The sequence below is a fragment of the Nicotiana tabacum genome, chromosome 4, assembly GCF_000715075.1.
Source record: "Nicotiana tabacum cultivar K326 chromosome 4, ASM71507v2, whole genome shotgun sequence".
In the NCBI taxonomy this organism is placed as follows: Eukaryota; Viridiplantae; Streptophyta; class Magnoliopsida; order Solanales; family Solanaceae; genus Nicotiana; species Nicotiana tabacum.
The window spans coordinates 18,758,763-18,780,810 of NC_134083.1; the positions used below are offsets into that span (position 1 = coordinate 18,758,763).

The 22,048-nt window shown below is 37.9% G+C and overlaps 1 protein-coding gene across 3 annotated transcripts in view; it reads right to left on the reverse strand.

Annotated features, from left to right (window-relative positions):
* Positions 1 to 22,048, reverse strand: part of LOC142180261 (ABC transporter C family member 13-like) — a 48,331-nt gene that overhangs the window by 20,675 nt on the left and 5,608 nt on the right. The window contains exons 2-21 of one of the 3 annotated variants that reach the window (XM_075251473.1): positions 20,516 to 20,671; positions 20,304 to 20,435; positions 19,640 to 19,738; positions 18,901 to 18,933; positions 18,733 to 18,796; positions 18,191 to 18,448; positions 14,861 to 14,930; positions 14,079 to 14,139; positions 13,280 to 13,367; positions 11,701 to 11,819; positions 9,898 to 9,995; positions 9,283 to 9,349; positions 7,981 to 8,098; positions 7,774 to 7,890; positions 7,610 to 7,690; positions 7,283 to 7,531; positions 6,454 to 6,555; positions 6,315 to 6,382; positions 5,955 to 6,086; positions 5,711 to 5,858 (exon numbers count right to left, since the gene is read on the reverse strand). In XM_075251473.1, coding sequence (XP_075107574.1) covers positions 5,711 to 5,858; positions 5,955 to 6,086; positions 6,315 to 6,382; positions 6,454 to 6,555; positions 7,283 to 7,531; positions 7,610 to 7,690; positions 7,774 to 7,890; positions 7,981 to 8,098; positions 9,283 to 9,349; positions 9,898 to 9,995; positions 11,701 to 11,819; positions 13,280 to 13,367; positions 14,079 to 14,139; positions 14,861 to 14,930; positions 18,191 to 18,448; positions 18,733 to 18,765 — 1,809 coding nt within the window. In that variant the 5' untranslated portion in view covers positions 18,766 to 18,796; positions 18,901 to 18,933; positions 19,640 to 19,738; positions 20,304 to 20,435; positions 20,516 to 20,671. The remainder of the gene's footprint in view (positions 1 to 5,710; positions 5,859 to 5,954; positions 6,087 to 6,314; positions 6,383 to 6,453; positions 6,556 to 7,282; positions 7,532 to 7,609; positions 7,691 to 7,773; positions 7,891 to 7,980; positions 8,099 to 9,282; positions 9,350 to 9,897; positions 9,996 to 11,700; positions 11,820 to 13,279; positions 13,368 to 14,078; positions 14,140 to 14,860; positions 14,931 to 18,190; positions 18,449 to 18,732; positions 18,797 to 18,900; positions 18,934 to 19,639; positions 19,739 to 20,303; positions 20,436 to 20,515; positions 20,672 to 22,048) is intronic. The other 2 variants (XM_075251474.1, XM_075251472.1) reach the window with 2 other exon arrangements.

Sequence of the window (22,048 nt, forward strand, 5' to 3'; positions counted from 1 at the left end):
TATATAGAATAACGTTCCTTTAGTTATTCTTCTGTATTGCATAAATGCTCTGTGTAACTCCGGTATGGTAGCTATCTCCTGTCCTGTTTGTGTATATACAGTATCTAATAATCCATAATTGTAGCAAGTGGCTACTAGTTTTGCATTTGTATTTGGTAGTGCTATTAACTTATTATATCCTGTTAGATAATGGGTAATATAATCTTCATTTGGATTTTGGATAGTTTGGGATCTTGGGTTTTTGTTTAAAAAGTTTTGTATTTTATGTATGTTCTCTATATATGTACGGGTTATATGGTTGTATGTCTTTTTGGCTTGGTTCAGACTTTCTTTGTAGGTATTTGTCTGTGGTGGTAGGAATATTTCGTTCTGGGTATTTTGGATATTTTTCTGTACGAATGGTTTTGAAAATAAATTGTTCATATTTATATTTGTGTATCTAGGTTTAATTTCTTCTTTGCAGATGAACTGCTAGTTGTGCTGCTTCCTGCAACTGCATTTAACAAACTGTTATGAGTTTTTAGGTGTTTCTCAACGTCACCTTCTAGCTCTGGATTTTTAGAGACTTCCGATCGTCTTATCTCCGTATTTTTTGAGTCATGCTGCTGACTACTAGCTGTTTTTATTATCCGTATCTCTTCATCCATACTTTCCACTTTCTTACAAAGTGTAGTCATGGCTAAGAGTAGATTTTCCATTGTAATATCTGGGTCAGTTTGGGTAGCTTTGTCTTGACAAGTAATCTGCAACAACATTATTGTTAGTAGTGATTATTTCAATTGTAAATGTAAAGTTTAATATATTTAATACCAGTCTGCGTATTTCTTTTGTTGTAACTGAATCTTGTACTTTTCTGGTTATCCACCATTTTACTTGGGTATTATCTGTTCTTACTATAAATCTGTTGTAAACTATATATGGTTCAAATCCTAAACATTAGGCCTCCTTTTATAGGGTGAAATTCCCATTCAAAATTGTCATCCACCGATGTGGGACTTTTGACAATTTCAACAAATCTCCACCTTGGCAAAAATCTATTTCTTCAATTTTCTCTCAATAATAAATTTTGGTTGTGTCTTCATCTTCAATCTTTAGTGTTCAACAATATTGATCAAATCCAAACAATGTTGAAACTTGACCGCAGTCACCACTTTTGTCAGCATATCAGCAAGGTTCTCCTTAGTATGAATTTTCTTCACCGTGACTCCACCTTCTTCTATGATTTCTCGTACGAAATGATACCGAACATCAATGTGCTTCGTCCTTGCATGATAAACTTGGTTCTTCGCTAATTGAATAGCACTTTGACTATCACAAAAAATCGTAATATTTTTTGTTCAATACCAAGCTCCTTTAGCAACCCCTGAAGCCAAATTGCCTCCTTCACAGCCTCTGTAATAGCCATGTACTCTGCCTCTGTTGTAGACAAAGCAACTGTTGACTGCAAAGTAGACTTCCAACTAACTGGTGCCTCTGCAAAAGTAAACACATAACCAGTAGTTGACCTTCGTTTGTCCAGATCACCCGCAAAATCTGAGTCACAATATCCAACTACAGACCGATTGCCTTCCTGCTCAAAAACTAACCCAACATCTACAGTACTATGAATATACCATAGAATCCATTTCACAGCTTGCCAATGCTCCTTTCCTGGATTATGCATATATCTGCTAATAACTCCATCGGCTTGTGAAATGTCAGGTCTTGTACAAACCATTGCATACATCAAGCTACCGACAACATTTGCGTATGGTACCCTTGACATATACTCCTGTTCAGTTTCATCCTTTGGCGACATAGTAGTACTTAGCTTAAAATGGGGAGCAAGTGGCGTACTAATTGGCTTAGTCTTCTTATCTATGCCAAAACGCTGTAGTACTCTCTTCAAATATTCTTTCTGAGATAAACAGAGTTTCTTTGAACGTCTATCTCTTATTATCTCCATGCCAAGAATTTTCTTTGCCTCACCCAGATCCTTCATCTCGAACTCCTCCTTCAGTTGAATCTTCAACTTATCAATTTCTTCTGAATTCTTGGAAGTTATCAACATATCATCAACATATAGGAGAAGATATACAAATGAACCATCATTAAGTTTGCGCAAATACACACAATGATCGTATTTGCTTCTCTTGTACCCTTGCCGCAACATAAACTTGTCAAATCGCTTGTACCATTGTCTAGAAGATTGTTTCAATCCGTACAACGATTTTTCAAGTTTGCATACCATATTTTCTTTTCCAGCAACTTTGAATCCTTCTGGCTGATTCATGTAGATTTCCTCCTCCAAGTTTCCATGTAAAAACGCAGTTTTTACATCCATCTGAACTAGTTCCAAATCCAACTGTGCTACCAAAGCCAACATAATTCTAATGGAGGAATGTTTTACAACTGGAGAAAATACTTCATTGTAATCAATTCCCTCCTTCTGAGCATATCCAATTTTGCTTTGTAGCGAACATCTTCTTGGTTAGGAAATCCTTCTTTCTTTGCAAATACCCATTTGCACCCAATTGTTTTCTTTCCCTTCGGGAGATTGGCCAATTTCCATGTATGATTCTGATGAAGGGACTGCATTTCTTCATTCATGGCAATCCTCCACTTATCTTCTTCTGAACTTTGGATTGCGTCTTTATAAGTGGTAGGAACACCATCAGCTACAATTGAGGTTGCACAAGCAACCGTCTCTATGAGACGAACAGGTTTCGTTATTGTCCTTTTTGGCCTGCTGGTTGCTATTGATTCAAGTTGTTGTCGAGGTTCCTGAGTTGGAATCTCCCTCTCTACTGGCTCTTCTTCCAGAGGGTAATCTTCATGAGTTTCCTCCTCTGCTTCTTGTGTAGGAAAAATAAATTTTCCCTCAAACTACACCTGCTTTGATGCACCACCAGTTTGTTTGACATCTTCAACTGTCACCTTATCTGTTATGGCAGATTCATCAAAGGTAACATCTCTGCTGAATATAATATTCCTTGTCTCTGGACACCATAAGCGGTATCCTTTGACTCCAGAAGTAATCCCCATAAATATAGCCTTCTTTGCTCTCGGATCCAATTTTGACTCTTTCACATGATAGTATGCAATTGAGCCAAACACGTGCAAAGAGTCATAATCTACAACAGGTTTTCCATACCATTTTTCAAATGGTGTCTTGCCATCAATAGCAGCATATGGTAGACGATTAATGAGGTGGCATGCATATGTAATTGCCTCAGCCCAAAATTCTTTGCCCAAGCCAGCATTGGACAACATACACCGTACCTTCTCCAGTAAAGTCCGGTTCATACGTTCTGCCACTCCATTCTGTTGTGGTGTATGTCTGACAGTGAAGTGTCGGACGATGCCATCATTTTCACAGACCTTATTGAAATGATCATTTTTGTATTCACCTCCATTGTCTGTGCGAATACACTTGATCCTCCTGCCTGTTTGATTCTCCACCATCGTTTTCCATTTGAGAAAAATTCCCAACACTTCATCTTTCCTCTTCATTGTATACACCCACACTCTTCGGGAAAAATCATCAACAAAGGTTACAAAATAGTGCTTCCCACCCAATGAAGGTGTTTTGGAAGGACCCCAAACATTAGAGTGTACATAATCCAAAATGCCTTTAGTATTATGGATCGCTGTATCAAATTTAACCCTTGTCTGTTTCCCTTTGACACAATGCTTGCAAAACTCCAAGTTGCAAGTCTTTACGCCTTTTAACAATCCTTGATTAGATAGAGCTTTCAAGGATTTCCCTCCAGCATGTCCCAAGCGCATGTGCCATAGCCTGGTTGCTTCTGCCTCTTTATCATCACTGGATGTCACTGTTGCTGTCCCAATAACTGTACTACCACGATAGCGGTACATGTTATTGTTCTTCCGATTGGACTTCATTACCACTAGTGCACCGGAGCATATTCTCATCACTCCATTTTCTGCAATGATTTTGAACCCTTTTGATTCTAGGGCTCCCACAGAGATGAGATTCTTCTTCAAACCCGGTACATATCGAACATCTGTTAATGTTCTGATCATTCCATCATGGCTCCTTAATCTTATTGAACCAATGCCATATGAGGTAAGAGGGCTATTATCCGCTGTGTGGATGACTCCATATTCTCCTTCTTGAAAATTCACGAACCAGTCCTTGTTGGGACACATATGATAGCTACAAGCCGAGTCCATCAACCATATGTCTGATGATGTTGATAACTCTGTTGTAACTAATGAGAAGTCTGAATCATCACAATCAGCTACATTTGAATCCATAATGGCCTTTCCATTGTTATTTCTGGCCTTATTCTTCAACTTCGGACAGTCTTTCTTCCAGTGCCCCTTTTCTCGACAAAAGGCACATTCATCTTTGCTGGGTCTAGATCTCGACTTGGATCTTCCCTTCTTAGTCCTCATTTGATTTTGAGGACGACCCCTCACAATTAGTGCTTCTCCTTCACCGCCCTTCTGTTTTTCTCCCTTTCTTTGTTCATAGCTGTACAGAGCCGAACAAACTTCTCTAAGAGAAATTTCGTCATTTCCATGGAGTAGAGTAGTTTCAAGGTGCTCGTACTCATTAGGAAGTGACCCCAACAACATCAAGGCCAAGTCACCATCATCAAAAGTTGCATCCATATTTTGCAAATCTGTGACCAACTTATTGAAACTGGTGATATGTTCATTCATTGTGGTACCAGGAACATAGGTGAAGCGAAACAGTCTCTTCTTCATGTACAATTTATTTTGACTGTTTTTCTTCAAAAATTTATCCTCCAGTGCTTTCCATAACTTACTTGCAGAAGTTTCCTTTGTGTATGGATATTTCTGCTCTCTAGTAAGGTAGGATCGAATGGTACCGCAAGCAACACGATTGATAATTTTCCAATCTTCTTCTCCAATAACATCTGGCTTCTTTTCTTCAATGGCAAGATCCAGCCCTTGTTGAAAAAGAACATCTAGAACCTCGCCTTGCCACATCCCAAAATGTCCTGACCCGTCAAAAATTTCTACCGCAAATTTCGCATTTGACACAATTCTTGTCATAAGCGAAGATGCCAACGATGACGTATTATTGACACTTGATGTAGATTCTTCTTGTTTATTGTCTTCCATAAAAGACACAAATATTATTTAGTAGCTGGCGACACAAATCAAGATTATTTCCTTTCTGGTGTGGAAGATCAGACTAAGCTGCAACCATAGAGCATACTCAGACAGAACCTTGACTCAATTACCAAGATAGATCCTTTCTGATGTGGAAGATTAGACTATGCTGCAACCACAGAGCATACTTAGACAGTACCTTGGCTCTGATACCAATTGTTGCGGAAGCCAAATGTATATAGTGTGAATGAGTCACAACTACTATACCAAAAATTATGACAACCACTAAATAATAAACAAGACAATAAGACAACAATAAAAGAACACTAGAATTTACGAGGTTCGGCCAATTTTGCCTACTTCCTCGGACACAATCAATATTTTATTCCACTCCAAAATTACAAGTGAAATAATACTAAAGAGAGAAGATACAAATGCCTAAAGAAGATAAAAAAGGCAAATGAGAGGTGTACTTAAATCCTAAACATTAGGCCTCCTTTTATAGGGTGAAATTCCCATTCAAAATTGTCATCCACCGATGTGGGACTTTTGACAATTTCAACAGAAACCTGAAAAAAATTCTATTATATCCAGCACTAAAAGGAAGTTGTGAATGGAAAACCTGAAAGTTATGTGTGCAAAGGATGCGCGTATGCTGACTCATCAGAGGGCCGAGAATTGCATTATGTAAAATTGAAAAACCAACATGTGCATCAACTGCACTGAGGATATCATCAAGTAGGTAAATTTCCGCGTCATGATAGATGGCTCTGTCAGATACAGAAAAGTTGTCAGAAGATGAGACAATTCACTTACTCAGTCACTAGACAAATACCTTGCAATTTGAAGACAGAGAATCACATCACCTGGCAAGTGCAAGACGAGCTCTCTGTCCACCAGATAAGTTAAATCCTTTTTCTCCAACAGAGGCCATATCACCTCCCATCATTCTGGAAATATCGAAGTCCAAGGAACAAGCTTGTAATACTTCCGAGTATCTGCTCTCATCAAAATCCAATAAGCTTCTGTTAGATAGTGATTCCTCAATAAACCTTCAGACAGTGAATTTTCAAGGGTCCAAGGCATACAAAACATCATCTCAATGGACAATGAGGTTAATAGCAGAATTGGGACTTTGGAAAGGCAAAACTGAGAACTGAAAGTTGATGCAATGAAACTATCCAAACAAATTCTTATTGCCTTGTCAAAAGGTAAATGAAATAGACCTCCTTGGGTCATAGTCTCTCCCAAACAAAATGTTATCACGTATGGTTCCTGAGAGAATCCAAGCAACCTGAAAAGATAGGCAAAATATGAGATCAGGAGTGCTACATAACACATCAATACTACCAGCTGTTTGTTCACCTGCGGTACATATGCAATTGAACCAGTCCGGTACACAGATCCGTTAATTAACCCCGTCTCCCCCAAAATCAAATTCAACAAGGATGATTTACCAGACCCAACCTGCAGGCAAAAAGATCTGTTATAAGAGAAATAATAGTTTTGCTGGAAAGGAACCATGCACAGTATAATCATTACATAAAGCTACGCGTCCAAGAAAATCAGTGTATCACTTCTGCTACACCCATTACTATGGTGGAAAAGGGAGGTATAACTTCTTATTATACTACAGCATTGCACCATCGTAGTTTCTTTCCGTAGAGTTAGAACCACCAAAGTGGTTACTAAGGTGAATTAAACTAAAGAAGGTGCCAATGGTAGACTGTAGGTAGTAAGAGTATAAAAAGATCATAGAGATATTGATTCAAATTTTCTTTTCTGAGATTATAATCATATCTCCAACTCCATCTAACAGGATATGGTGAAAAGGAAAAACCCAAATAGCACGAGTCATACATATACAGTATCCTCAGTAGCTCAGGTTTCACAAACTTTTGCACCATTAAGAAGCAGAGGCTTTGCAATAACAATTCTAAACATATATCCATTTCTAAGACAAAGTATACATATATCAAATATCTCTTGATCCAAAATGTTAAATAGTCAAGTCTGTGTTTTCTACAACAACATATGAAATGTCATCCCATAACCCATAAGCTTGTAAACGGTCAAAAGGACAAAGCTTTAAGATACTCCCAATTTCATGTCAGATGAGGCTGGTCAAAATTTTCTCACATTGATAAGCTCAGAGCTCTAAAATAAATTATTTATAACAGCAATAGAGTTTTACCTCTCCAACTACTGCAACCAGTAAACCTTTCGGAATTAGAAGATTAACAGGATCCAAAACCAAATCTATTTCCTTCTGGTCACGGCACGACCATGTGCAAGATGCATCACGGATGACAACAGCCACATCTTGCAATTCGGTCTGCTTATCAGAGGAAGAGAAAACCGAACAATTGCTTGGTTGTTCCATGTTTGTCTCCCGCTCAAAACAGGATAGATACTTGCATAACCTCCTGGAAGATATTACAGCCTGCAAAACAAAAGATTGAACAATTATTATAAAATAAAGGAGGATAATTTCTCAAACAAAAGAATTTTCACAACTCACATCAATTAACCCATTGATGACCCAAGGGAATGAATTTAATGGAGAAATCAAGTTATTAAACAGTGCGACACAAGTGAAAACCTGCAATTTTAACCAAACAATTAGGCAACATACGATTGTTAAAAAATTGCGCAAGCAAGTTACTTTAGATTCTCTGATTGTACCGTTGCTGCATCAAGTTGATGGCCCATCAAAGTATAGAGTCCAAATGTGAACAACGAGAAAAGTGTTGGTGTTGTTGCCCAGAAGAAAACGCACCATGAATCCAAGTATTTCCTAGTCTGACAGGAAAATTCTAAGTTTAAGATTTAAGTCATATGGCTCATATTATCAAGCGTAAAGTACTAGAAAGATGACGAATATTGTCTCACTGATAGGTATTTCACTTCTTCCGATCTCGTCTTCATCAGCCAACTTGCAAAAAGTAGCTCCCAACTATACATTTTAAAAGTACGTATATGTGTTAAAATCTCCGCTGTCATTCTAACCCTGCAAAGAGGCATGGACAATGGATCGTAACAAATATAAGGAATGCTAATTACAAAACTCAAAAGACATAACTCATTACTTCTTTGTACTTCATTGAAAAAATCTGGACATGATTTTCATCCAAGACATTTCTCCCTTCCCACCCTAAGCACTATACACAAAAAAACCGTCTTCTAAATATTTTCTTCAACAAATAGAAGCATCAGCTTAATTCTAAAAAGAATCCAACCAGCAGTTTCTTATTTGTGAAGAAACAAGATCGATAATGTATAAACATCCCTAATAACATGAGGACAGCATCGAACTAAGGATAGAAAGTCATCAGCTTAAAGGAAAGCTTCTCTTAAATTATCTGATTTTGAAATAAGCTAATTCTTGCATACAAGACACTACTTCCAGAAACTTTTGCTGATGAAATGTGTAAATACGTTCTTTTAACTGATGCGGCATTCAGGTTGGATTATAACTTCAGCATGAATTTAAGCCGGTGGAACATGTAACATTCAATCTTCAAATTATCCTTGGGCTCTAGTTCAATTCTTCCTATGCCAGCCATATGAATAATGTGATAACACCACAATCCAAGACATCTCGCCTTGTAAAGAGAAAAATTGATCATGTATGTGTTTCAATACTTCCCTACCAGCAACTATCTGGTATCATTAGTTGCTATATGATCTAACATCTGAACAAAGAAAAAGCCTTAAATGTCTGGTTGCATATTTAACCTATCTGCTCGTATCTATATGTCTCTCCTTACTACACACATTAATTTTGATTTCTGTAAGCTAACAGAACACTTGACACTCCAGAAAGAAAAGGCAACATAAAAAGTTCACAACAAGTAAAATAAAATAACTGATAAGAAGAACTGTTGCTTAGTTTCAGCAAAATGACAACACTGATTGACTCTACTTAATTTCAGGAAAAAACCTATAGCAACCAAGGATCACTAGAAAAACTGCAAAAGAATGTTAAGAGATTGATCACATTCAGGTAGACTCTCTGCCAAGTTTAGAAAAGAAATTTGTGATTATTCAACATTGGCACCAATACACTTAATCTTTCCAATAGCACTGACCAGGTAAAGAAGATGAATGAACATACATTTCAGGAATAGCCCCATATGAGGTGATATACCAAAATGAATTCCGGCAAGGTTATAAAGAGTTGCTGCCACATACCTTTCATCCTTTTGCTCCATCATGCTCTTTGTAGCATTTGCAATCACATTTGCAATCCACTTATTAACTGCACAGAATAACACTTATCAAGCCTTCTCTAGAATTGACTAAATGTATAAAGGCCTTGACATATCAAGAACCACTTACCAAAGCCCTTTGAAAATAAAAATGTATCATCTTCCTTGAAGGTTGAAGATATGTTGCAGGACAAGGTCTAAGACTATAGTGACTATTGATTTTATTCCTGATGGTGATTTGTTATCTAAGTTGAAAAATATAGATTGCTCCTTAAACTAAGCCCTAAACCTACATCAACCTCTCAAGGAAAACCTCATATGCAGACGACCGTGGATATGAACAATATTGACAGTAGTGGCACAATCACATCCACGAGATTTTCTAGTGGCAACTAGTCTGTATTTATCACTTATCACTTCCCCAACAATAAGCAAGTTATCAATCAACTTAGTATCACGGTGACACCCTATTTCCATCAGACCAACTTAAAACATATAGTTGTCTCTGTCGTATGAACACTTAATATTTAGTGCAGACACAGTAGCTTTCAATTGTTAATAAATTTTGCACATGTTCAAGATCTGAGTCATCTAATACCTGGTATTAGCAGAATTGTTATAGCTATTCCAGACAGAAATGCAAACTTGACTTGTTTATACAGTAGATAAAGAGCAATTCCAATCTGCAATGGCAAACTGATGCATTTCATGATTAATAGATCTGGTAACCAAGGAAAAGGGAAAAGGACAACATCCAAGCTGGCGAACTTCATTCTTCTTTTTATAAGAGGTCTAATCAATTCAACGAAGCAACATGCTAGATATTATCTTGAATGAAAGACTTTAAATACGTCATCACATTTCAAATAGGCACTGCCTCACAAGAAGGTGCAGTGAGTTGTATCGTAGATTTTGAAAAGGTCCTCTATTTTTCTTGAATAGATGCACTTAACAACAAAAGAGAAAACAAGAAGAAAAAAGGAAAAAAGAAATACAAACGAACATGTTGACCCTGATAAAACACATTATAGTTTGTTGAACATTTTGCGGAGCAGGACCATTCTCTTTTAGCAACAATTTATCATTATTTATCCCAAAAAGAAAACTAAAACTAGGATCAGAAATGTGCATTTAATAGTGGCATCATCAATGAAAATACATGAATTTACAGTCACGAATGTGCAAGTAGAGTAAGAAGGAATGGTAACAGAGTCTGAAAGTTAAAGATACATCAACACAAATATGAAATTATCATACCAAATTTTAATTGACAGAAGTAAAAAGCATACTGGATATATATCACAACATCCAAAATTTAGACGACATCGTTGTGTACAGCTAGATACTAATAAGAAAATCTTTTTTTACAGACAGCACAGATACATTACATTCAACTCAAATTTAGCTAGATGCTAACTTTACGTTGAGTTTTCATATATCATGGATTTCAAGTTTCCTACTGAAAGGCAGTCGGTGAATCTTTATGATTCACTGAACTATGGAGACCATTTTTAAGTGGTTCCAACTTCCTACGATGTTTTTCTTCTTTCCGGTCATAAGTGAAAATGACAACTTGCTATTAAAAAACTTCATCAAGAATGTTTCGGCATAGATTTAGGAGGCACAAGTAGGTCTCAATATGCACTGAGAAGAATTAGGCATCAGAGAGTTGCTAATAGTTTCTTGAAACTTTAAGGAAAGAAAGACATTTTTGGAAACATGACAACCTAGACCCTAGATGTTTATTTCTGTCTTGCCAGTGACTGTTTCTTAAGTTAGGGCCTTTTATCCTTGTAGTTTCTAGAATCCCCAAGGATGGTGACTGTTAACCAAATATCAAAAAGAGACACACACAAATGGTAGGTCATATAAAAGATTACAATTAGAAAATTATTCAAAGGAAACCATAACATTAATTCAAAGAAACATAATTCGCATTGCCATGTCGAGCTGAGCAGAATTAAGTGTCAAAGTCAAACATATGTTGGAAATTTCTCATAAAAATGGAAATTTTGGTGCATGTCACAAAGTATGCTGCCTTCACAATAAGGATGATGCTAATTTCCATCTACCTAATGATGTTAAATTGGGGAAAATATAATTCATTTAGAAGCAGCCACTACTGCATGAATTGAATCTTAAAAATATAATTCATTTAGAAGCAGCCACTACTGCATGAATGAAATCTTAAAAATATAATTCATTTAGAAGCAGCCACTACTGCATGAATGAAATCTTAATTCAGATCTCTCAAACACTGATCACAAGAAGATTATTAAGCAAAAGGAAGGTATATTCTTCGTCTTCATTTTGGATATCCTATTTTTTTTTTGGGGGGGGGGGGAGGGTTGAGACATGGGCCAACCAATTACATTATCCTCTCGAGACAGAAAATACTGACCTCCATATATCATGAAAACTATTACACAGGTTCGCAACTCGATCAGCATCCACGGACATAAATGTCTGAATTTCTCCTTCAGAAAATTTTGATCTCTCGGCCAAACTAACAGAAAGACACTTGAAAAGAAAAATGGCAATGTTAGTCACTAATATCAAGTAGTATGTAAAACTTTCACTTAGAGTTGAAGTTTGAAAACTTAGCACGCCCCTTTAGGCTTTAAAAAGTGGTAGACACATGGACACGACTTTACAAGATTGATATATCACTTTTCCCTATGACCATTATACATGATAAATGAAAAAGATAAATAACAAGGTACTCAACCCTCAGGGGTTGGCCTGGTGACAATTGACTTGAGCCTTGGGGTTTGCTCCCTTTCAAGGTCTCAAGTTCGAAACTCACTGGGTGCAAACAATTTCTGAGGGCCATCGGACTGGGTAAAACCTGAATTAACCGTGGTGCACTTGCGGGAAACTCCTTGCCGAGGGCCTGTGCACCCCCGGGATTAGTCGGGGCTCAAAGAGACTCGGACACCCGGTGCAAAATCATAAAAAACAAGGTACTCTCCACCTGGATTTCCTAGGTTTTGCAAAATGGTACTAGGCCCTCCTAGCTTTAGGCTTAGAAAACTGGTAGACAACCTTTACATGGAACAAAAATAACCAATTTATTATTTTTTTCTCTTAGTAGTCACTATAGACAACAACCATTAGTATAGAAATAAAACTCAATTCATTGCGAATCATACTCTACTATCTAAAACCAAAGAGCTCAAAACTCCTAATGTACTTGCTCTTTAACCAGACAAACGATGGGTGTCAATGTTCTCATTTTAGGAAGAACGTTTCAAGTTTGATAATACCCAGATGGAGGTAATCTGAATAAAAACAACGATATGCAGGGAGAAAACGTTAACAATAACATTAAAAATTGAATTAGAAAATAAATGGAAACACTTCACACCTTGGAATAAACAAATCAAAAACTTCCAATTTTAGGCTTTTAAAAGACAAAAATCATTCAGTTGAGAACAACAACCCAGTGGAATCCCACAAGTGGGGTCTGGGGAGTTTAGTGCGTACGCAGACCTTACCCCTACCTATTATTCAGTTGAGAACATAGGAAAATAATACTGTAACGTTTATCAGTTAGAAGAGGCATTTCTACAACTTCTTCAAACTTAAAAGAGCTAAGACCTAGTCCTGAAAGAACAAGATTTATGCTCGTTTCATTAGAAAGTAATGACAATAAACACCCTCCTCATGTGACAAGAAAGAAGCACCTGGCATTGCCCCAAACTTAAAGAGGCTAGTTAAATGCCACTTTACCATCTAAATGGCCTGGCATTTCCCCAAATTCAAAGAGACTAGTTAAATGCCACTTTAACATCTACATGGTCTAGTTAGAATTATTGATGATACAAATTACAAAATGAACATATTCAGATAAGAAGATAAATAGTATAAAATAAAGATGCAACATGAATCCAGTATGACACAGTTGTAATGTGGCTATAGAACAGATTGTTCAGGGTAATAAAGGACCTTATAATGGAACATTGTTAATAAAGATTCACCTTTTGGTAAATAAGACTCATGATACTGGATCTTAGCTTGAGCTTGAGCTTTGAAAGATGAAAAGTATATTGTGTATCAAGGAACGATCTGCAGCAATGCAGAGAGAACTTCTAAGACTTAGACAATATGTCATAAATCAGAGCCCAATAATAACTTACAGCTTAAGTTATACAACTAAAAAGGTCAGACAAATGCGAGAAAGACATCTAGTATGACAGCTAGAATGAGAAGTATCCCAAATATAGATAACCCAGGTTGTAAGCTTACCACAATGAGAATACATTCCCAAGAGAGAAAACGTGAGACGGGCAGAACTCCAATCCACTTCCCACTTTACAATACAGAATTATTGCAAAACTCAAGTTTAAAAAGTAAAAATACAAAGAAATTCTAATGAGGTTGGAGATACAGAGATGGTGAGTAAATGTCCTACTCTCAGAAAATGTTGATAAGAGCAAATTTTTAAGTAAAAGTCTAGTATCTATCCAAGACTCAAGTTTGGCCAAACCATGGAAGTCATCTCTAAGACACACTAAAAATTGAGAGGTTATATATGTAGATTATAACAACTTAATAACATGATCTAACTTGAAATCCCATATGCTGATAAACGAGAACCTAGAATTCACACAATTTTCTCTTCTTTTTTGTGTGTATGTGCAAGACAACATTGAGTGTTCAATCAGTAACATACAAAGTTCACCAATAACACCATGTAGTTTGACAAGAACTTGAAAGAAGCTGAAACACGTCATAACTTAAAATTAATGAATTCCAGGAACGGAAAGTAATAGTTACTTCAAGACAGAAGAAAGGCCCAAGGATAGTGCAAGAATATAGCCATCATAGTCTCTTGAACCTGTTGATAAAGAGTACAAAAGAGTACGAACACCAGTCACAAAGGGTTATTCAACCATAAGAATGTTATAAAAGATCCAATTAACAGTCATGAAGACATCTGGCACACTTGTCAAATAAGTAGTTAATTGATCTACCCTAAAATGAGTTTGATGATATACAACATTAAAGCTAAACATTGCCGATAACACCGTTAAACTGGAAAGAGCATTTATCTGCGTATTCATGGAATGTAGACCATAATAAATGATGACAATGAGACCACTTTACATTGAAGATACTACACTCCTTGTAAAGGAAAAGAAAGAAAATATCTTCAACTAAAAATCTACACTCTAATGATTGATGGAGAGAAAACATCCACAATGAAAATCCAAAAGCGTACACGCAGCAACTGAATGTGAACAAGAGTGATGATTCTGAAAATTTTACCACCACACGTACTAATATCAGGTTAGAATTAATTTTATGGAGGCACAATGTTGATTGACAAGAGAATCATTCAGAAAGCTTCCGAGTGCACGTCTAAAACGAAGGTTATAATTAACTCTAGGAGAGCATTAATTTTTATGCCAGCTGAAAAGCAAAGAAAAACAACTGTCTTGCAAATATCAAAGGCTCCAAAAACAAGATAGAAATATCAGTTTTCCAGAGAAAGTATGAATTAAATTCATTCGATTCAGAATGGATACTGGAAAAATGAAAGAATTGTATGTGCAAACCTTGCTGAAGAAAGCGAATCAACTTATTGAGTAGCAATGGACCCGCAAAACCGAGACAGTCATTAAGCACCTACAAAATGGAGAAATGTTACTAACAACTTTTGAATCTATTAGTAATATTTAACAAGATAGGTATAAACAAATTCAGCACTTTATTTATCAATAAAGAATGCGTCATCAAATTCATATGTTGGTCTTGAGATCTAAGTAGTCCCTATATTTTAAAGAAAATTTCTATATAATGCCACGTAAAGAAAACACCAAAAAGTTGTGGTATGTGTTAGTTTACAGCATGTATATAGTGTAGTATTGTCCCACATTGGTAGAGGAGTAGTATGTCCTTGTATAGTATAGCTATAAATAAGGACCTCTTGGATTGTATTGTTCATCTAATATCAATAACATATTTTCTCCCGTGTCTTCTCACATGGTATCAGAGCAATTGTGAGAGACTTATCGCTGTGCATAAATTCCAGCGATTCCGGGAAAGAGAAATCAGATTCCGCATTCAGTATTGTTTCCCCAGTCACCCTTATACTCTCTTCCACCTCGTGTTTTTGGGAGCACGTGTTTTGTTCATAACTTAGCCCTTGGGAAAGATAAGTTAGCTCCTCGTGCTCTCAAGTGTGTCTTCCTTGGTTATTCTCGTGTTCAGAAGGGATATCGTTGTTATTCTCCAGATCTTCGTAGGTACCTTATGTCAGCTGACGTCACATTTTTTGAGTCTAAACCTTTCTTTACTTCTGCTGACCACCATGATATACCTGAGGTCTTACCTATACCGACCTTTGAGGAGTTTACTATAGCTCCTCCTCCACCTTCGACCATAGAGGTTTCATCCATACCAACCGTTGAGGAGTTTAGTGTTGTTCCCTCTAGTTCCCCAGCCACAGGAACACCACTCTTGACTTATCATCGTCGTTTGCGTCCTCCATCAGGCCCAACTGGTCCTCGTCCTGCACCTGACCCTGCTCCTGCTGCGGACCCTGCTCCTAGTACACCGATTGCACTTCGGAAAGGTATACGGACCACACTTAACCCTAATCCTCATTATGTCGGTTTGAGCTATCATCGTCTGTCATCTCCCCATTATGCTTTTATATCTTCTTTGTCCTCGGTTTCCATCCCTAAGTCTACAGGTGAAGCGTTGTCTCATCTAGGATGGCGACAGGCTATGAGTAACGAGATGTCTGCTTTACATACAAGTGGTACTTGGGAGTTTGTTCCTCTTCCCTCAGGTAAATCTACTGTTGGTTGTCGTTGGGTTTATGCAGTCAAAGTTGGTCCCGATGGACAAATTGATCAACTTAAGGCCCGTCTTGTTGCCAAATTATATACTCAGATATTTGGGCTCGATTACAGTGATACCTTCTCTCCCGTGACTAAAGTGGCTTCAGTCCGCCTTTTTCTATCCATGGTTGCGGTTCGTCATTGGCCACTCTATCAGCTGGACATTAAAAATGCCTTTCTTCACGGTGATCTTGAGGATGAGGTTTATATGGAGCAACCACCTGGTTTTGTTGCTCAGGGGGAGTCTCGTGGCCTTGTATGTCGCTTGCGTCGGTCACTTTATGGTCTAAAGCAGTCTCCTCGAGCCTAGTTTGGTAAGTTCAGCACGGTTATCCAGGAGTTTGGCATGACTCGTAGTGAAGCTGATCACTGTGTTTTATCGGCACTCTACTTCAAGTCTCTGTATTTATCTGGTAGTCTATGTTGATATTGTTATTACTGGCAATGATCAGGATGGTATTACCAATCTAAAGCAGCATCTCTTCTAGCACTTCCAAACTAAGGATCTAGGCAGATTAAAGTACTTTCTAGGTATTGAGGTTGCCCAGTCTAGCTCAGGTATTGTTATTTCTCAAAGAAAATATGCTTTAGACATTCTTGAGGAGACGGGGATGATAGGTTGCAGACCTGTTGCGACCTGTTGACACTCCGATGGATCCGAATTCTAAACTTATACCAGGACAGGGGGAGTCGCTTAGCGATCCTGCAAGCTATAGGCGGCTAGTTGGAAAATTAAATTATCTCACAGTGACTAGACCCGACAATTCTTATCCTGTGAGTGTTGTAAGTCAGTTTATGAATTCTCCCTGTGACATTCATTGGGATGCAGTTGTCCGCATTATTCGATATATAAAATCGGCTCCAGGCAAAGGGTTACTCTTTGAGGATCGAGGTCATGAGCAGATCATTGGATACTCAGATGCTGATTGGGCAGGATCACCTTCTGATAGACGTTCTACGTCTGGATATTGTGTTTTAGTAGGAGGAAATTTGGTGTCCTGGAAGAGCAAGAAACAGAATGTAGTTGCTCGGTCTAGTACAGAAGCAGAATATCGAGCAATGGCTATGGCAACATGTGAGCTAGTCTGGACCAAACAATTGCTCAAGGAGTTGAAATTTGGTGAAATCAGTCGGATGGAACTTGTGTGCGATAATCAAGCTGCCCTTCATATTGCATCAAATCCGGTGTTCCATGAGAGAACTAAACACATTGAGATTGATTGTCACTTCGTCAGAGAAAAGATACTTTTAGGAGAGATTGCTACAAAGTTTGTGAGGTCGAATGATCAACTTGCAGATATTTTCACCAAGTCTCTCACTGGTCATCGTATTGGTTATATATGTAACAAGCTCGGTACATATGATTTGTATGCACCGGCATGAGGGGGAGTGTTAGTTTACAACATGTATATAGTGTAGTATTGTCCCACATTGGTAGAGGAGTAGTATGTCCTTGTATAGTATAGCTATAAATAAGGACCTCTTGGATTGTATTGTTCATCTAATATCAATAACATATTTTCTCCCGTGCCTTCTCACAGTATGCAATATGAAAAGTTAGTCACCTAAAATCAGACAGAACTTTCGACAGTTACCAGCTTGCATTATACAAAATCATTGCACCTTTTAAAATTCTTGGCCATCGTGCTTAGCACGAAATGTGGTCAAAGAGTAATATAGCTGAAATTTTCACTACCGTCTACCCCTGCAGAAAACATAATTAAGAATAATAGTCTCTACTATATCTCTCTATAAATCAAGTTTCTGGTGTAATAAATGCATAATTTGGGATTTATCTGGTCATAACTAAAAAGGAAAAAGAAAGAGAAAACTAAGAAAGTTGATAACAGAGAACAGAAACAGACACAGGAAGCATTAAGTTGAGATATTGCAACATCAAATCAATGTATATGCATCCAATATTATAGTCACAACTCTCATCACTGTGATTATCAAAGAAGCATCAGCTTGCTGACATGGACACATTGGTTCTTCTCTATTTTTCCAAGACTAACGTAAAGCAGTCACAAAACATATTACCTTCAGAAGACCAAGACGGAAATATGGCCATCCATATGCATGACAAATTGCTTTGATTAATGAAGGACGGGAATATTCATTTCTTTCTTGAGCTTTCCAGCAATTTAACAGCAAAGTGTGGCAGGATGAAGGATCCATATCAATGGGTAGCTCAAGCAAATCTTCAAAGTCAAGCTGCCTTTTGACTCCGCATTCCATTACAGGTTTGATAGATTTGAATCCTATCAGATCCCAGCAGTTGCATATAATTCCCTTCGACTAATATCCCAATGAAACCCATTGTCCCAAGATTAGGATAAACAAGGGAAACAAGAACAGAAAGTAAAAATGTTATAGGCAACCAAAGTTTGCATGCAAAGTAAAAAAGTAGACAGGTTCAGCACATAAAGAAAGTACTGTAGTTATAAGAAGAACTAGTGCTTTCTGACATCACCAAAGTGGTGAAACAGGTCTCAGTTGTTTTCACGTTACAACAATCCCATGATGGAATTCAATAAATAACATGAAATATCTCATATGATGAATGGAGAAGATATACATACCACTCCTCCGGAGCTACCTTGACCAGTGTCCATTTTACTTGGCAGAAGCAATTCCTCCGTGGAACTGTTTATTTTGCAATTAATCATCATGCGATTAATAAATTATAGATGAACTTTTAGTTATGCAATCAGTGTTCAATCAACATAATTGAAGTTTCAAACTCTTACAAATTATTGCCAGCTCATATTGTCACATGGAGCCTATATAATAAAAAATAACTAGATATAATTATGAATCCTGGTAGATAAAAAGGCAAAAACTTCTATGCATCTGCATGGAAAATCCAACACAACGTAGGTAAATAGAAAGGAAAAACGTTATTGCAGGATATTTATTGTGTATATATTAACTGGTCCATGATCTCATGGACCGGGAGGTCACGGGTTCGAGCCGTGAAAACAGCCTCTTGCAGGATTGCAGGGTAAGGTTGCGTACAATAGACCCTTGTGGTCTGGCCCTTCCCTGGACCCCGCGCATAGCGGGAGCTTAGTGCACCGGGCTGCCCTTTTAATATATTAAAATTTAGAAAGTTCAGAGAGCCAAAGCAACAGTCATTCAAGTGATTATATGACTATCAACATTCTAATGTTTAACATATTAATTGCTGGTTGAATAACCAGAATCTTGACACAAACAAAATGAACTTAAGCAAGGTGATAGAGGATAAATACTGTGTTTTATGATTCCATTATGCATTATAAATAACAGGAAGCCATTCCAAAATAAACAGCCCTATCCCTACCGGGATGATATTCTTTTTTGTTTGACTTTTCATCTGTCAAGTAACCTCTAATCTTTCTATAGATGTTCAATGCGATTAACTCAACTGCACTAGGAGGACTCAAGACAGCTGGATCTTTGTATCAATACAATTACATAATGCCAAAAACAAAAAGAGGAAGTTACCTTCTACTCTGAGGCCGTGCTGTGGTTCTGATAATATTAATCAAAACTGCAAAAATCACATCTAATAAAGCACTGCAGCTTTCTTTAAGACAGTAGAACCTGAAACGGCAAAATTATAGTAGACTCTTTCAATATTCGGTGGTCAGCAGAATCTAGGTGATAAATGTGTGCATCGGAACAAGCATCAAGAGTTGATCATGAACAATTGTTCAAGAGCAATAAAGCCTACTCAACAGATACTTTCTCTCACATAAGATGATGGTTCATAGACCTTAGGGTGTATATCCATGAAAACCAAAAAGCTTCAAAAGCTAACACTTTCCACTTTTCGTTTCACCTTTACTGCAGAGAATCTAATAATCTGCTTTGGCATTAGAGTCAACATTTTGAGCAGATGCCCACAAATACAACAACAACAACAGTATCTCAACAAATACATGAACTGAAATATAGTAATAAACAGTATCTCAATGCATTCCTCAAGAATAAAAGAATATCACCTAATTCTGAGGTGCAACAAGATCCAGATTGTTTACTTGTAGGAGCAATTTTAAAAATGAATTGAGATGCATTTAACAACAGAAACAAGTATTCCTCGGAGAAAGTAAATTTCATAGATCCAACATATTCACCATCTTAAATTCCAGTAAATTAAAAGGCATACCTGAAGTGAAGAAAAATCCCTTTGTAAATGGGGTACCAAAAGAAGAAATTTCAACATCCACCAAACGCATATGATAGGGTTGCAGCAAATGACATAGCAGTGCCCACACTTAAGGACCAGCAGAATAGTGGCCTGTAAAGGTATAATGCCTGATTAAAAATGGAAGCCGCTGCTAACAAATACATAATTTGGTACAGAAGTGCAAAGCTCACCCAAACTGAGAATTGTGAGAATCTGAAGAGCCATTCATGATATGGTTCAGGAAAACTGTCAAGCATTTTCTTGATTATCACAATCATGTCAAAGAGTCCCATGCTTGCACCCAATGCAGGTAGAAGATGCAAGGAAACCTTTACTAGTCGGGGTACCTATTTAATTCCTGTAACTATTAGTCCATGAAGCACCTCATGAAGGAAAACATTAATCCAACTATGTAAGTGAAGCCTCCATGGAAATAATTTGCATGATTACGAGTCAGAAAGAGAAGTTAGTTAGGTAGAGGAATGAGAAACATGAAACAAGGCATTTCATATCTACGACAGAAAAGAGTAATCATAATAAATAAGGACATGCTATTTTGTCTTCTTTAAGTATATCAAACTCCACAAACACCAAGAAAGAGCATCCAAAGTACAATTGTCTAAAACAAAAAGGTAGCACGAAACCCTCAGTCTTAAAATCACAGAAGATAAATAACATACTAATAGATATATGAAATTTTCCCCTGAAAGGAAGCACTGTAGCACACAGACATACTAACCCACCCCTTCACCACCACCATGAACCATGAATCCTAGGATTCCACCACCACCATCCGAGAGCCAACCCTGCCGCGACTCTACCCCAGAAAGAATCGCCGGGATCTGACACCCCACGCGCCGTCACGCGCGGCAGACCTCCGACGACCCCTAGCCCACGCGCCGGCGCGTGACGCCTTTTCAGGCAAGATCCCAACTTTTTTCCTTCGGACAGCCTCTTCGAGAGGCTATTCCGACCTCACCCATCCATCAACCTCCAACTTCCGACCACTTTTGCTATTTTCCGGCGACAGAGGTGTCTTTTTCCGGCCAGATTTCACTCCCTCTCACTTTCCCTTCTTCAGTCAGTCACCTTGCGAGGCTCTTGGTTTAGCTATGACGGACTCTACAGAGAGAAGCTCCTACTTCTCCCTAGAATCTAGAAAATTAGAAAGCATGTCTTTTAGCAAAGCTGCATCTTGGCCAGCCCTCGAACTTGGGGGAAGATGCCAGCGAAAGCTTGACGTAGGGCAGGAGCCACACTTCTCGCTGTCCGAGGAGCACACTTTCAGGCGTAAAGGTTTCTTGGACTCTTGTTTGATTGGCTCTTTCTCCAAATGGGTTGGTTCCCCAGAAGCTGTTAGGAACTGGGCAGCAGAGGCATGGAACGTAAAGGACGGGCTGAAAATATCGAAACTGGGTGACACGCAATATCTCTTTCGATTTGTCACCGAGTCTCAAGCTTCAGAAATTCTCGTAAGAGGAAACAGGTGGTTTGATGGGAATTTCTTAAAGTTAGACAGATGGGTGGAGCACGATGGGTGTCTCGACCCTCGTTTCCCTGCCGAAACATTGGTGGTCAACATGGTGGGTCTCCCGGTGCATCTCTGGTGTCTTGACCTATTCAAGAAGGTTGGGGAAATCTGTGGGGGTTTCATTGATGTCACTTGCAGCTTGCACGATCTCTAGCGAGTAAGGATTGTGGTGAGGAAAGGGGGCCGAATCCCT